At 39.2% G+C, this 17,105-nt stretch overlaps 1 protein-coding gene and 1 long non-coding RNA gene across 3 annotated transcripts in view; one reads left to right on the top strand and one right to left on the bottom strand.

Moving 5' to 3' along the window:
• The window catches only part of man2a1 (mannosidase, alpha, class 2A, member 1), a 116,306-nt gene extending 108,657 nt beyond the window's left edge, over positions 1-7,649 (bottom strand). The window contains exon 1 of one of the 2 annotated variants that reach the window (XM_061263463.1): positions 6,192-7,649. In XM_061263463.1, coding sequence (XP_061119447.1) covers positions 6,192-6,329 — 138 coding nt within the window. In that variant the 5' untranslated portion in view covers positions 6,330-7,649. The remainder of the gene's footprint in view (positions 1-6,191) is intronic. The other variant, XM_061263462.1, reaches the window with a different exon arrangement.
• On the top strand, positions 6,627-12,434 carry LOC133142313 (uncharacterized). Its single transcript, XR_009710171.1, has 3 exons — positions 6,627-6,769; positions 11,891-11,950; positions 12,296-12,434. It is a non-coding gene; the product is annotated as an uncharacterized LOC133142313 (long non-coding RNA).
• Positions 12,435-17,105: the final 4,671 nt, after the last annotated feature.

Raw genomic sequence — 17,105 nt, 5'->3', positions numbered from 1 at the left:
GGGGGAGTGAACCAATGAGAACAGCACTTGGCAGAGTGACACGCTCTCTGTCCCACAGTGCCACAGCCGCAAGGAAGGTCTACATCAAAAGTCCGCTCATCATTATGCCAGAAGGCACTGAAGGAAAAAGGACCGTTGGACAATATTTATAATTTAGAGCTAAAGCAACGATAATCTGAAACGCAACATTGCCAGAAGCGATGAAAAATAAAATTATTCCTTTTCTGGATGTCAAACAACAGATTGTGAAGCCAATGTTTGATTGGACCATACAATCTTCCAGATGTTGATGGACAATTCCAATTCAGTAGGTGTCCACAAGCAAATTCATGGAATTTACTTGGAAATGTGGACCATGCTGAATAATATTTTCTTGGTTACAAAAGAATGAATTCCTTGGTTTAAGATTAAATGATGAATCAGTCTTACCATTACAACAACACAGCAGTCTTATGCCCAAATAATGACTGGACTGATGGGGGTTGTGCATGGTTGAGATGGCTTATGCAGCATGTACGACGACACACAAAGCTGTAACAAGATTGCAGAGCAAACAGCAATGCCGAGTTGGCTTACACTTCAAGTCCATGCTAGCTAGGAAAAAGCAAGCAATGTGTGACATTAGGTTGACATTACTGTGGAATTGCCCCACAGAAATAAATATATACAACTATTGTCTTCATCTCATTTTCAAGCAATATAGATAAAATACATGGTTAATGCCTGCTAGTTAACTCTGCTAGATCATATTTAACAATTATAGTGCCATGTAATTCATGACAGAAATCTATGATAATCAAGACATAGGTAGCATGAATCATGTTTACATTGAGAAAATGTACATGAAACAAGGTTTTGACTATTGATGTTTATTATTTTGAGGTAAACACAAAACAAGAATCAAAAATGTAAAATGTTTCATCACTCACTATGAAACGGTTCTCCCAAAAATGTGTAAAAACAAAAAACATGCATGTGGGTGAGGAGGTGGGACATTTTCTTTAGGCAATGTCTAGAACACTGGAGAGGGCTGTCCAATCCATGAAATCTGATGCAAATCTGATGCATAGAAAGGCAACAGGAATATACAGTATGCATATGTGTAAGTATTCATGTACATGCATGTGCAGAGGTGTGAGATTCGCAATGCTCCCTTATGGAGATTGATTGCCTTTTGTGACAAGGAACAAACCATCCCCATCTTGCTTTGACCTCAATGTTTGCTTTTTATATCCTAGATATTTTCTTGGTTAATATAGCTTTCAGTTCCATGGAGCCCAATGCACATAAGCTACATTCTTTATGGCATTGTCAGCCTAGTTTGTAATGCTTATATATGCAGACACCGCGTAGTCTTTGCACACCTCTAATATCTATACACTGAAATTAAGCGATAGCATTTGTGCCACTAATACAGGTTAAATGATCAAAATGAGGCTACAGCATGGTGCTATCAATGAACTAGAAAATGTAATAAACGTAGCAGCCCAATGCAGAGCATCTTGTCTCAAACAATGTCACCTTCAGTGCCAGGATTAAATGTAATAACTGGCTGAATGACTCAACCTTAATTCATTTAATTGTTTTTCCTTAAACTACTGACTGAAACTGCAAATACCTGTACGTGCCTCAGAGGAACAGTCAGCTGTAACCCGACTAGAAAGGATAGCACAAACCCTTAAATACATGCTTGAATGCACCATAAATTTCCTTCAGGGTATTTAATCACTTCAAATTTGCCCTGACAAATGAGAAACAAGGTAGGTGAACATTTTAAGTACAGACAAGCAATTGCTCAGAAAATGTTTACCAGCCCTTCAGACAACCAAGATATAGCACATCCAAAATTAATGTCTTTCCAATAGTGACTGACATCTATTCTGCTGCAATATCCTCAAATCTCAAACAGTGGTTCCATAACAAGTTTTCTTTTCTTGCCGTGAGAGATTCAGACTTAATACATTATATTACATTAATGGCATTTGGCAGACACTCTTATCCAGAGCGACGTACAACAAAGTGCGTACCCATAACCAGGGATCAGTGCCATGGAACCATAAGAGCACAGTGCACTTTTTCTAGGGAGGTCAATCAAACTAATAATAATAAAATAATTTGTTATTTAGCTGACGCTGTTACCCAAAGCGACTTAGTTGATTAGACTAAGCAGACTAGTAACCTAGTCTAGTTCTTCCTAGCTTATTTGGTCCAGTCTTGGTTATATTGTTGCGAGAGCTGATTCGATTCATACCAACAAAATTTGTAATGATCATCATCCTGTTTCTGGTACCTAAAAATCACCTGAGCTCAGAAATGTCAATAATACCCCCTTCTCACGCAAAACCTAGATGTGCCATTCACACATGACCTGGGTCTGCAAGTTTACTTCTGCACATAGTTTTTTTCCTACAAATACAGCTTGAATCTATAAATCTTGTTTGGTCTACAAATCTCTAATATAGGCCACATTAACATGAATACAGTTTCCATCATTTTTCAGAACATTGTTTCTGCATGGAGGCAGTTGTAAGACTTGGAGCACCAATTAAGGATATTTGGGCTAGTAAAACACTACAAGGGTCAGTCAGCTAACCGTGCAGTGTAGAGTAACCCATGCCACTTCTTACACATTGAAGCACAGCCGAGTCTAACCTGTGCAAATCCCAGGTAGTGACCAGGGTCATGGACCCTTTCACAGCAATGGCAAATGTGGGATTTACCTGGGTTGTTGCTTCGGTGTGAAAGTGGCATTATACTGTTCATCGTGGGTGCACAGAAGGTTCCCAGGTTATAATGTGAAAGAGCTGTGGTGAACACCATAGCCAGGTGAAATCGGTTCCACACTTTGCAGAGTCTGTTGCTGCCAGTCCCACAAGGCAGTGCATGATTGGCAAAAGCATTACCCAAGGAGGAAGGTATCAGGTGGCAGGGTACCTCCTTAACCTCATTGCTCAAAAGCATCTTGTTTGCTTGACTGGGTGTCTACAGTCTGTCTGTGCCAGCTGCATGATTAATGCAGTCTTCCATCGCAGCAGCTGCAAAGCTCTGATGGTGGAGTGATTGCCCCAACGCACATTTCAGAGGACATACATGTAAGTACACAGCTCTCCCAAACTGACAAATCTTGATAGATGAATGATGGGGCATGGCCACATTTAAGTATTTTAAAATGGGATTAAAACGGCAGAGCAAATGCAAAAAAGCAATATATGCAGACACAATTAAGTGCCATTAAAACAAAATCAGGTCACATTTTTAAAAAAAATTGAGATTCAAGTTGAAATTTTTACATTTCTGGGAAGGTTGTTCGTAGGCTACTGTATGGCTCATATTAAATCAGGATAAATTGGCAAATGCATTAGATGGCTATAACCAGAGTGTCATACATTGTTGCATTCTAAGTCACACTGGATAAGACCATCTGCTAAATAAAGGTAGGCCAATGGGTAACGTCAGCTGTGAAACAACCTAAACTACTAGCCTAGGTAGGCAAATGAGGTGTCCCATTTTTAGATGTGGATTGTAGGTCCCAAAATGCTGAAAGATGGCAAGAATCTCCTGTGGCATTTGTTAATTCGTTATTTTAGCTAACTATTCAAGTTAGTCTGCGCATTAAAAGATTAACATCATAGCTACTTCAAATAGGCATCAAGCCATTGTCCTCCACCCAATGAAATGTTAACCATTTGCTTCTTTTATTATTTCCCTTACATTTCTTACATCCCTTATTATTTCCCTTATTTAACCATCCATGCCTTTTTAGTACATACCAGACTTTACCAACTGAATGGATCATTCTTTGGCTTTTCCCATGCTGATGGATGATTACATTACACTATGTTACAAGGCATTTAGCAGACGCTCTTATCCAGAGTGACGTACAACGATGACAAAAGGATTTTGCATGCTTGTTACATTATTTTTAAATTCTAATAAAACAGGAAGTGATTGAATGATAGATCTTTTAGACCAAGATTAACGAAGTAAAATTTCATTGGCAATTTGACTTGGTTTGATTTTATGTACAATATCTTTTTTTTTTTTATTAAAGAAATAAATAAAATGCTAGGGGTGCCCATTTTGACACCTTTTCAGAAAAATAGACTACTTAAAAACATTGAAACATGAGGAAAGGTATTAAAATAAAAGTGTGTACTTTTCCCATATGTTTGTACATAACATGTTGATTATTATCTGTGTTATTATATGCACGCCATTAATTCTGGAGCCCACTGTATCTGAAATCACAACATGAACAGCCCCTTACAGTCCAACTTTCACTTATGAGCGATGCTTTTTAAATGGACTTCACAAAATGTCTGTACAAGTTTAAGCCGCTTTCAAACAAAATCCCAATGAACTACATGATCAGCTCACAGAAACACTAGTTGTACGTAGGTAACGCAAGGCACTAAGCAAGTGAGTCAATGACCACCAATCTAGAATTAGAATCGTGTGGCCATGAAACCAGCAAGGTGCTTGATCATTATAGTGAGCTCACTATAGGTTTCCATTGGTTGGCAGTTCCATTCAAAATAGCACATTTTGAACCGCAAAATCACCTCACCCATTTCAAAACCATCTCAATGCCATTTTGCTGGTCTGCTAGAATGGCAATGGGCTTGTCAACCACTGATTTTGGTATTGCTACGGTGAACCATTTCTGTGTTATAGATGCCCTTCAAAATGTGCATACAACATTTTTTGCGCAAAATAATTCAATTTAAATCCAACAGATCCTGACACAAGACCACTCACTCTGTGGGTAAATCAGAAATATGTGCTTTTTCTAATTTCATGAGTGTACATTTCTTTACATTTTAATTAGACCACAAATCTAAATTTAAACCATGAATTGTCCATAGACTTAACATGGGGATACACAATGCTAACATGAATGAGGGTAATTTAAGTTCTAAACAGACATAAGACTTATGTTCAGCAATGTTATGTGCAGGTAGTAGCTAGTCAGATACAGTAAAGCAAGTTTGGCCAAAAAGAGGGCAGCTAGGTCGGCGTACATGAACAGAAAATGTAGTAGTTAGCCATGACTTTGTTTAATTGGTCAATTACTTTTGGACAAATATTAATAATTATGTATAGGCCCATATACATATATACTGTAGGCTATATATCTTTTTCTATGCTTTTATCTAGAACAACATACAGTAGCCTATATGAATGAGATCATCCCAATATACACTTCAATGAGGGATCTATCAATGAATCACACTAGTTTAACAATTGTATGCCACATACCGAGTTTATGGGCAAGCAATAAAAGTGATACAATATATGTGGTACTGAATAGGACACATTGGACTTGTTGGAAATAAAGTATGCTTTAGAAAATTCCAAAATAAGTATATTGCCTCTGACTTTAATATAGAAAATTACCAATACACTTTACAGTGCACTACGCTAAGATTGTTTAAGATTCAAACCTCTCAAAGAATTCACAATCTTCCCAGTGGAGAGCACATGTTGTTAGACGTACAGTAAACCATTGTCAGAGATCTGTGCTGATACCTTGACGGAGAGCAGGCTGATGTTAGCGCTAGGGCTGATCAATTGAATTTCCTTTCTTGAGGCCCTCAGCAAATGTAAACATTTCATTTCAAATGTAGTTTCAAAACCTAGTCACTAAATAGAATTAACGGTATTGAAAACAACAAAGAAAATGCCAATAAACGTTATCTGACGTTTAGTAACCCGTGGCAGCTGTAGATAGTGTAGCCAACGTAGTTACTCTGGCAACATTATTTCCAGTCAATGTCACGTACAGTATACTGTAGTTTACTAAAATGGACAGGTGCGTGGCGTTTGATCGCATTGAGAACTTTAATCCACGGGACACCACACAACTTCCTTGGAAATCATTCAGCCAACTGCGCTGTGACGTGTCATTGTTGGTGCATTGTTTGGTAGGTTCTAACATTTCGGTGAATGCAAATCCAGTTCACAATAGATTCTTTTCTGTCATCGCTGCATTCGGAAGACTACTTTATAATAGGCAGCCTACACATTTATATGAACGCGTGATGAATTTACCACAGAATAACTTCCACACCAAAAAAAAAACTATTATGGTTGAACCTGTCAATACTTAACTTTTCAGTTTCGAAAATAGTGAAGTAAAACTGACACTTCTGCACTATTTTAAAATAATCAAACAATGTATCTCTACTTACGTTTTGAAACCTGCCCACTCCGTTGCTTGGGTTTTTGGTATGGTCTAATTGTAGGTGATCCAGCATTAGGTACAACGAGAATACCACCACGCAAAATATGGCACTGCCAAAAACTGTGAATTGCCTGCTAAGCTTCATCGTTTGCACTCTCCGGTACAACCGTGGAACTGCGTAACAAGAAGCTTTAGGACCTACAAAAAGAACCAAAGTTTATGTCAATAGTCACATGCACAGCATGGACTAGTATTAGTGGCGGATAATTGGTATTGAGTGCCTTGTGGCTTTCGTTGGACTAAGAAAAAAAGATAAAACAAAAAAGCACCATGAAGCAGGCTATAGTCTTCTATCATTCATAACATGGTGTCCGGTTGTGTATGTTCATCTCAGTAAGAAACTTCGAAGGAGTCCAGAAACGCACAATATCGCCGCACAACCTTACTACAGCAAAGTTTCATGTCAATGCGGAAGGGTTTGTGTGATTCAGCAAATCGTGCTGGCAAACACACAAAAGCGACAACCCTGCCTTCTTCCTGTAGTTATGTTGTATTAGTAGGCGACCCATGAAAATGCACACTAAGGTAAGTGCTTGCGCCGCCTACCGAGTCATACCTTCAATCTGGTTAGACCAGGTAAAAAGCCGTGATGCGTTTCGAAAGTCCCGCACACTCACAGCAGAAAAAGGAATTTCTAGCCTTGAAAGATGACAAAGTTCCCCGCGTGCATCATAAAGGCGAAAGCTTTCCTCCGAATGAATCACGAACGATCATGTCTCCATCATGCAGAACATGTACTATAGCCTATTTATTCCGACGATATGTTTCTGTGATAGCGATAGTCCATGGTTTTCAGACTCATAAGGAAACTTTGTGGATTTACACCCCCTTTTCAGCGGAGCAAAAACGTATTTCCATAGCCTGTGGTTTTCTTTCTCTTGAGTCCCTTTTCCAGGTATTGATCTCAAGGTTTAACAGACTACGCAGAATCCTTGATTTTCGCAAAATTAAAAAAAGAAGGTCTCATGTTTCCCCCTTCAGTAGCTTATCCCATAGCATACAAAACTAATCTCCATTCAGTAGTTTATACGAGCGTGTCGCCACATTTTTACGGGCACGCAAAAAGTGCAGCCGAATTTGTAAATTGCCAATATGCCATTTCCTCTTCCCTTCTAGTGAACGGCTTCTTATTCAGACAGTTTTCGATTTCTGGAGTTAGACTTCCTTTTCCCTTGTCAAACAACGCCACTTTTGGCAGTAAGATTGAGCACTCAGTCTTCTGATGCGTTTAACACATGCAAATGGGGAATTCCGTTGAACTGCATCGTTTGTTGAATAGATAAAGAATCCCGTGTTATTTTTAAAGGCTATCTGTGCATGCAGGTCCCCTCAAACGGCGCAACTGCCACTATCTCCGTGGATGAGTCTTAGTGGCAACACATCCCCTCCTCGCTCAGACCACGGAGAGGAAACATCCACATTTCAGCTACACTTTGCCTCCGCCTCTCATGACATCATGAGGTGACGTCAAATGTAGACCAACACCTGCGCGTATTTAACTCCATATTTACACAATCCGTTGGTTGTCTGAATTTGAAACGCGCTCTATTTGATCGTTTGTAGGGAATATTTATTGGAATATGGGACACCCTTTAATATATGCATGTGAGCAAATAACACATACAAATAACAAAATACACAAATAGCATACCTTCCTCTATATTGTTTCAGCTCTTTAAGATTGTAATATTAGACAAAAGGAAAGGAAACACAAAACACATTTAAAAATATATATGATTTTATTTATTTAATGAAAAAACACCCATGTGAAAAATTAATTACGCCCTTAGTTACTCAATAAATAAATTAACTAAATGTAACTGGTAATTAGATTGCAGCCATTTCAAATTACTGAAATTTGAGAAACCTCCAAATCTTTCCAAGGGTGCAGCAACGTCATCCATGACATTATAAAAGATCACAGTAGAAGATCCGAAGAGCTGAAGGCCTATAGCCTCAGTTAAGTTCAGTATTCATGCCTCCACAATAAGAAAGAGACTCAGATTCAGGGAGAGTGGAAATGTGGAAGGTACTGCTAACCAAGAGAAACTTCAATGTTCATTTGGTCTTATCTGACCACAGCACCTTAATTCAATCATACTTGCAATGACTAAATATGACCAAAATTGAATGTTTTGGACAGATACAGCATTGGCATGTTTGGCACTGAAGCAGAGATGCATAAAAAGAGATGTTCCTCATACCCACAGTGAAATATGGTGGTGGGTCAGTGATGTTTTGGGGCTGCTTTAATTCCAGATATCCAGAGGCACGGATTTTAATCAATTGTATAATGAATTCCACGTAGTATCAGGCAATTTTGTGTGACAATCTAGTTGCCTCTACCACAAGGCTGAGACTTGACTATATGTGGAGTTTCCAGCAAGCCAATGACCCAAAGCATACCTCAAAATCCACACAGAAACAAACTCTATGTTATTCAATGGCCATCTCAGGCGTTCGACCTCAATCCAATGGATAAAACCTGTGGGCTAAACTGAAGAGGGCAGTTGATAAGCGCAAACCCAAGAGTGTGAAGGATCATGCAAGGGTCTGCATAGAGGTATGGTCCAAAACCCCTGCAAATGTGTTCCTTAACCTTGCCGAGCATTACAGGAATAGACTCCAAGCTGTTATCCTTGCCAGAGGTGGATCCATCAAGTATTAAATCAAAGGTGTTATGGAACCTTGATTTTGGTGAAATATATTTTTATTAAATGAATGATTGATTTAGGTTGGTTTCATTGAAACAATAATAAAGTACAGTATGTTGACATTTTTTAGTTTATCACAATAATTATATTGTCCATTTTATTATAAGTATTTTTTGGTGCATTACCAGTGCCAAAGATTGTGGAGCCTACTGTCCATATACTGTATATAATATGTGTGTGTGTGTGCGTGCATGCTAGAAAATGGTGTTACCACCATTGTGCCACTTTGTCCTGGAGCACTGCATCTGAAGCACGTGCACTCCTCTGATGCACTCAACTGTAAGCCTGTGAATATTTTCCACACCACAGGCTAGTACTACAGGAGAGCAACAATAATGCTAAATATACAGGCGCATATCGCACTGATGATGGCCACTAGCTTATGGGCACAGGTCCTGTTCAAGGGAACTAACATAATGGTAACCTGAGGACGCCTGGCTGACGTATACCCACACTATATTATCCCTGGGAGGACCAATCCACTGCTGTCCTTCTGCCTTGGACTCCCAGTGATAGTCAGATTAAAAGTCCCACCCAACATTCAAGAATTTCTGAATGCACCAGAACCAGACTCTGTTTGCCCAGCTATTCTCTGTGCATGGAAATTCCAGGTCAGCGGTTTCTGACCACCCCAAAACCACCCTGTTTGGCACCACCAATCCTTCCACAGTCAATGTTACTTGAACCACATTTCGTCCCCATTCTGAGTTTGGTTTGAACAACAACTGAATCTCTTGGCCATGTCTGCATGCTTAAAGGCATTGAGCTGCTGCCACATGATTTGCTGATCAGATATTTGCATTAACAAGCTGGCTTACAGATATACAAGTGGTTACATAGTGTATGTACTGCAGTGGTACAGAAGCATCAAACATGAATCATCAGATCCTGTTGTAGCAGGCATGTAATACTATCCCACCTCAAAGAACAATGCCTCCAGCAGCAGCTTCCCGAAGGAGAGAAGGAGTTATTCAGTTAGAGTTTTCAGTCTCCACCCAATATTGATTTCCTACCTGACAAAAGTTTTTAGCACAATGGCTGCAAAGTTAATATCATCTTTGTGGGTTGGACACCAGAATGTTTTCTGATTAAATTGGTTGATAATAATCACATCAAAATGTTTTATCAGTTACAACAGTGTGCTTATGCATGTTCATTGTAGGAGTAGGGGAGGAGTTGCTAAATCACAAATTAGCCCTGTGCTGTGACAGTGACAAACATTACTGTAAATATAAAACTAACTAAAGGTATTTCATCTTCTTCCATTTTCATTTTGTAGAACAATATCTTGGCTTTCATAATCTGCATGTCATGATGCAAAAATATAGTATATAAAATATATAAGCTTTTAAACACAAGGTGTCAAAGTTAAAGTAACACCGTAGTTTGCTTTCATGGTCTGTATGTCTTAATGACAAGAGTAAAAATATTGTTTTAAATGGTTTATACATAAAATGACAAGTTATAGCCCCGGAGTTTCATTAGCCCATCGTTGCTCGTCTCCTGGCCTCACGTAACTCTCGCAAAACAAAATTTTAAAGCCGTTTTTATTTTATTTATATATTTTTAAATATGGTTTGGTGGCACTCAGAATAAAATGGGACACAACTCCCTTGATATCTGGAGTAGAGAGATAACTTTTAGATCATTAGAAAGCTTACGTTCTCCTCTTTTGACTTCTAAAATTCAAAGTCAGGTCACATATGCTGTCTTGCACAGTCCCACCTCCTCTGCAATACTAAGAAATAAAATACTGCATCTGTGACAGTAAGCCTATTTTTAAATTGGTTATTTTTACTGTGTAATACAAAAAGTAATACATTTGAAAGCAAATAAATCCAACACACATCTTTGAGCTGTTATTGTGGCAATTCTCCTTTTTCTTTTTGTAAATGTCATACAATAGGCAATTAATTCACTTTTTTAAAGGTACAATAGGTAATTTCAGACTTCTAACGGCCAAGAGAGAAATTGCAGCAACATACACGCTCAAACCACAACATTGTTTATCCCTCCCCTTCTCTGTGAACACAGTGATGTTGAACCCCCACCCCCCACGCCATTGGCTGTGGCAATTTCAATCAATCTTCAGCCAATGAGCTTGAATTATTGTACAGCTATACAATATTTTGGTACAGAGCTTCAGTCTTTCAACTGTATACTTGAAACCCGAATTTAAAGACTATAAACATAGGCAGAGGGTGAGTCAACATGTCAGTGAGCCTTTTTCAATGATATGAATGGATTTTCAATGGTCTTAACACAAAAATCTTGCAAAATGTACCTTGAAAGTATTGCTGAGTCCCAAGTTATGTATAGTATTGCAGTGATTGTATATGATTTGGTATTGCTGCTGGCACAAGCTGTTTCCAGTGAAAGAAAATAACTTCATACGCAAGGGAAATGCTTGCAAATATTCATTTACATTTTCTTTGTGAGTACTCTCAGACACAATCTTCGGAGAGATGAGAAAAATGATTATGCAAATGTGTTTCACTTTTAAAAAAAATCAATTTCTGTTTCACTTTCTAAATCACTTCATATTTACAACTGTATGCATGAACTTTTGAGTAAGGGGTAACAATCTTGCATTTCAGAAGAATTTTATAATTCTATACCGTTATATTGACATATACTGTTAATATTGCTAATGTTGTTATTGGAACATGAGACTTCTCTTCATATTAGCAAGACTCTCTGACAGGCCCAAATCAAGAAGTTCTTGTTCACATTGTTTTTATTTCAATCCTTTATGGATTGAGCTATTTAGGCATGATTAAAATGTTCCTCTGTAATCATTTGTCGCATAGAATCTAGCTGTTTAAAATCCATCATTATAGTATGCCTTTTCTTGCTTCAGATTTACACATTCAACTAAGAATGTATTTATTTAAATAGTAAATGCATTTTAATCCTACTGTCATGTTCTCAGCAGGGTGGTTGGTAGGGACTGATGCAGAAATAATAACACTGCCTCTGAAGACCAGAATAGGTTTGTCTTTCTCAAAGTTACCTTTCCGAATGACTGTTCCCAAACTGTGCACTATTATTATTTTCAATACACCACACACTGTGACAATTACAGATCCCAGGGCCTCCAGGAGCAGAGTGTTTATTATTGTTGATTGATGTTCTGTAAGCTGAAAGATCCTGAAATGCCTCTTTAATTACCGTTCCATTTGTCAGTTCAACATCTACTCTGTTTTCATACTGCTGACATGTCTTCCATTTTTATTAATTCCCTTAGTGTTACTGTCACTTTCCCAATGTATTTAATTTCATTGTTGAAGAACACTCTGTGATTCTTGACAATTATCTGCTGTTACTTTTTCCCCAGGCATCAGAACAACAAAATGTTGACTTCAAGTGAAGATTGAAAGTTGAAGGCCTCATTCCAAGGCCTGGTCTCTCTTTCAGTTGACATCCAGAGAAGACTACATGAGAAAGGTTACCTTTGTTGTGCACCACATTTAGAAGGCCTGCAGGTAGGACGGAAAGCAGATAACACAATAGGCCTACATATAATACTGTATATACGGTACTGTTGGTGGGTTCCATTTGATAGATGGTCAATGTTTCCTGTTTCATTCCCTCATTCATTTGTTCCACCTGTGTCTCATTTCGTGTCTCCGCCTCCCCACTCCTTATATGTACTTCCTTCCTGCCATGTCCATTCCTCTCACCTGTGTCTGTCAATCACGAGTCTATTTGAACCTGTCCTTTTCAGTTTCTTGTTGCTAGTTAGTCTTTCTGTTATTCTGTTCCCTACCCTGGTTCTAGCTTTCCCGTTCCTGCGCCCTACGATTATCTGTCTGTTCTGTGTTTGGATTTTTCGGGTTTTTGATATCTGCCCAGTTTTTATCTGCTTGTTTTTTAAGTCTGCCTTTTTTTTCTGACTTTGCTCTGTCTGCCCTTTATGTACCTGTCTGCTTGGATTTTGACCATTGCCTGTTTGTGGACTAAGTTTTGGATCTGCCCCAAAATGCTTGGAACAACCTCCCTGCTGATTGTCTTATAGAACTGCAGGACAGCGTTGGCTTTCTCATAGAAGTGATGTAGTTGCCGAAGGGTGGTCACAAAAAATATTGATTTGATTCAGTTTTTAACTATTCTGCCAAATTACTCAAATGTAATGTGAAATGTATAGTACATTTATTTAGGACCTTTCTTTTATTATTTTTGAAAGAGTCTTATCTGTACAGAATGTTATACAGGTGCCTAAGACTTTTGCACAGAACTGTATAACACTACTGTTTGCCCAGTGCTGGGCAGGAGCAGATTGGCTCCCCCTTGGTTCTGCTCAAGCTTTCTTTCTTCTGTTAATCTTCAGTTTTTTTTCCTTGCTGTTGTCGCCCTTGGCTTGCTATGAGGGGGTCTCAGGCCTGGGCTCTTTATAAAGCTGCTTTGTGACAATATTGTATTATAAAAAGCGCTATACAAATAAAATTGAATTGAATTAATCATATTAATCAGGAAACTGAACTGTTTTGGCAGTTGCTTTATTGCATTCTCCCAAGTGTTTTACTATACTTTACTATACATCAACTCCCAATTACCATGCATTATATATACCAATTATGTATACAATGAGACCCATTACATTTTATGATGTAACCCCAATGGAACCATTTAGATCAGTCTCATGGCCCAGGCCCAGATCTTGAGTTATGGCGCCTTTTAAATGAGCCAGGCGCCTTTTGCTCATCCAGCACTCAAGTGCCTCTAAAGTGAGGGACTCACCTTGTGCTTCCCTGTGTGCATTCTGACGTCTCAATGTCAGTGAGCATCAGGAGCAGTGGCAGAGATCAGGACTTTGCTTGGGGGCTTTGCTGCAGCACAAATATGCCTTGCTGATCTCATTGTAATGCAGATTCTGATTTTGAGTGTGCACCGATCTCTGTTCCCTGCAGGCTAAATTTAAATTGAAATGCGGAATACCTGCAAGGTATTCTTCAGGGCCTTCGGCTGCTTTTCTGCCACTTTAAACCCCTCACATGTTAAAATGACATCACTGTTGCTAACTGTAAAGCGGTTAATTGAATTCAGTGACTGTGAAATCATCATTCTATCAATCACCGAGAAAGAAGATTCCTGTGTGGTGAACAGTAACAACTAGTGAGTGATTGTAGAAATATCACAAACATTGCTAGTAGTACAACTTCAAGTTGCAGATACACAGCTTTTTGTGTGCACCTTTAGAAAGTGTATGAGGCACTTTCCGCTGTGTTGCTCTATTGGCAACCTTGAACTACATACAACCCAGAAACTACATTCCTATTTTAGAGTCCAATAAATACAATGTTGCATCATATTACTGGAGGCATTATAACAAAATATGTTAGCATACATTAAATGTAACCTCTTCACCATATTGAAATATATTCACATCAACTTCATTTTCAGATTTGCAAGTGAAATTGGGTGGAAAGCTATTCTGCTCAAAATAAATCTGCAGCAATATCTAGTCTTTACAGAGACAGGCCATTTCCCAGCTATATAAAAAAATACCTTAAAATATTTGAAACTACAAATGGAACACTGCAAATGTCCTTCCAAATGCTCTTTTACTTGTGCAAATATCCATACTGCAACTTTTCAGCAATCAGCTCTCTAAAACAAGAAAATGACTAGACTAAACTTGGAAAGGAATGGAATTGTGACAACAGAAAAGTTGGAGGCAAAACATAAGGAATTCCCTAAACTAATATGAAAAGGTGGGCCATTTTGTGTCAAGGTGACTTGTAATGATACAAACACAAAAGAGTGAGCTCACAGAGGAACAAGGAACAGATGGCTGTTAACACCTAGCAGCACTCTTCCCTTCTCTGGAGAGAGTGATGGAATGACCTTGCCTACTTTTTGTTTGTGGTCAGGAGTGGCAGATATTGACAGGGCGGACAGAGAAAGCAACCTTGAGCACTGGCTCAAAGTGGACAGAAAGAAATTGTTTGTTGCACATATAGACCAATACGCCTGTCAATAGTGGCTGAAGGGAAAGTCACGTCTGTGCCCTTTTGCCATTGTGTTTTCTGTCTGTTTTCTGTTATAAGTCCCTAGCGTTTCGCCTTTTATTACCCTCTTTGCTTTGCATAGTCTGTCTGTGGTCCCATTAATTTCCATTCATTTGTTTCACCTGTTCTCCATTTAGTGCCTCCGCCTCCCCTTATATGTATTTCCTTCTTGTCATTCTCTTATGTCTCTCACCTGTTTCTCGATGTCTTTTAATCAGTGTTGTATTTAAACCTGTCCTTTGAGGTTTATTGTGGCTAGTTTGTCTTTTCCAGTTTCAAACTCCGCCCTTGTTTATTCCTTACCCCGGTTCTAGCCTCTCTGTATTTTCTGCCCCGGTTTTCCCTGTCTGTTTCTCTGTGCTTTAGTTTTTGGATTTCCGTTTATTTATTTATTTTCTGCCTGGTTTTGGACGCTGTGTTTTGTATTTTGTATTTATACCTTCATTTGTTTAGACTTCCCACCGGTTTTTGAACTTTTGCCTGGATTTCGGCCATTACCTATTTTTGGATTACGTTTTAGATCTGCCCATGGATAATAAAACCTGCCTTTCTCACATTATCCCTGGGTCTGCTCTGCCCCGCGCTCCAACAGGAAATAGCAAATCCAACAAGTTACTGTAAGAATTCCTTCTTCCCTGGTTCTTAAACTGACATAATGTACCCATCAAAAAGTATAATGTATCTGGCAATATTAGTTGGTGAGCACATGGGGCTTTTCCCTCAACGTTTGCTACTGTATATTTTCTGGCCAACCACACACACACACACGCACACACAACTGCAGGCTGCCTCTGATCTAGGCACAGGTTTCCAGGGATTTCACATCTGTTCGTTGAGAAACATTCTTCTGATCCACAAAGGAAGTAAGTCCCCAGAGCATGTTGTCAGCTGCCTCTGCTCACAGCATATGCCCTGGTTGTCCTCAGAGAAAAACATAGCCTCTCAACATCTACTGTAGGATCCTCACTGAACCACAGCTGCTACCAAAGGGCCTCCATTAGACCATAACATCAGTGATCACTTCGTGTGTACGCAATATGTTGACATCTGTAGCATTGCTGTCCCCTCGGCCCCAACTTGCCCCCAGCCTTTGAGCACCTGCACCCTCTGTTTTCTGCTATTTAACAAAAGACATGACTTTACCAAGACTTAATCAGTTAACTTATAAACAGTTAACATGTTCTATTAACCCTATATAGTGTATTACCCCTCCAAGGTTAATATTGTTGTTAACTATATATAAAAACATTTATTTTAATATAGGCATTGCTTTGTAATTACACAGGTTGGAGGTGAGCACTGGTGTGTTTCTGTGTGCCTGTGTATGTGCATGCATGCATGTGCACATTCATGGCGCACCAACCAGGCCACAGGCCGCTACTGAAAGGCACACAAATCCATCCATCCATCCATTATCTGAACCCACTTATCCTGATCAGGGTCGCAGAGGGGCTGGAGCCTATCCCAGCATACATTGGGCGAAAGGCAGGAATACACCCTGGACAGGTCGCCAGTCTATCGCAGGGCACACACACCATTCACTCACACACGCATACCTACGGGCAATTTAGACTCTCCAATCAGCCTAACCTGCATGTCTTTGGACTGTGGGAGGAAACCGGAGTACCCGGAGGAAACCCACGCAGACACGGGGAGAACATGCAAACTCCGCACAGAGAGGCCCCGGCCGACGGGGATTCGAACCCAGGACCTCCTTGCTGTGAGGTGGCAGTGCTACCCACTGCGCCATCCGTGCCGCCCGGCACACAAATCGAAATGTATTAAAACTCGGCCCATGATTACTACATTGATTTTTTTTTTTTTTCATTTTTATTCCAAGTTATTTTATAGCCTTGAATTTTATGAAAAAGAAAATGCACAAAAATGTCTTACTTTAGTTCATGAATAGATTACAATTCACCTGCAGGCCTCTGAGCACTTAAAGTAGCCAGACGAAGGCTCTTTAGTGTTTTTTTTATTTTTATTGTCTTTGTTGTGCATTGTGGTACATATTACAGTGTGCCTTGTTTATCGGAATATACTGTATATTTCAACTGTGCCTTGTAAATTCCTTAATAAAAAAATAGTAAGGAAAGGTCATTTAACTATTAGGAAAGCCACCCCGCCCCCAGTCTC

The sequence above is a fragment of the Conger conger genome, chromosome 12 (genome assembly GCF_963514075.1).
Source record: "Conger conger chromosome 12, fConCon1.1, whole genome shotgun sequence".
NCBI classification, from domain to species: Eukaryota; Metazoa; Chordata; class Actinopteri; order Anguilliformes; family Congridae; genus Conger; species Conger conger.
Note: the sequence above shows the minus strand (reverse complement) of the source record. Positions and strands in the feature narration are given on the sequence as shown.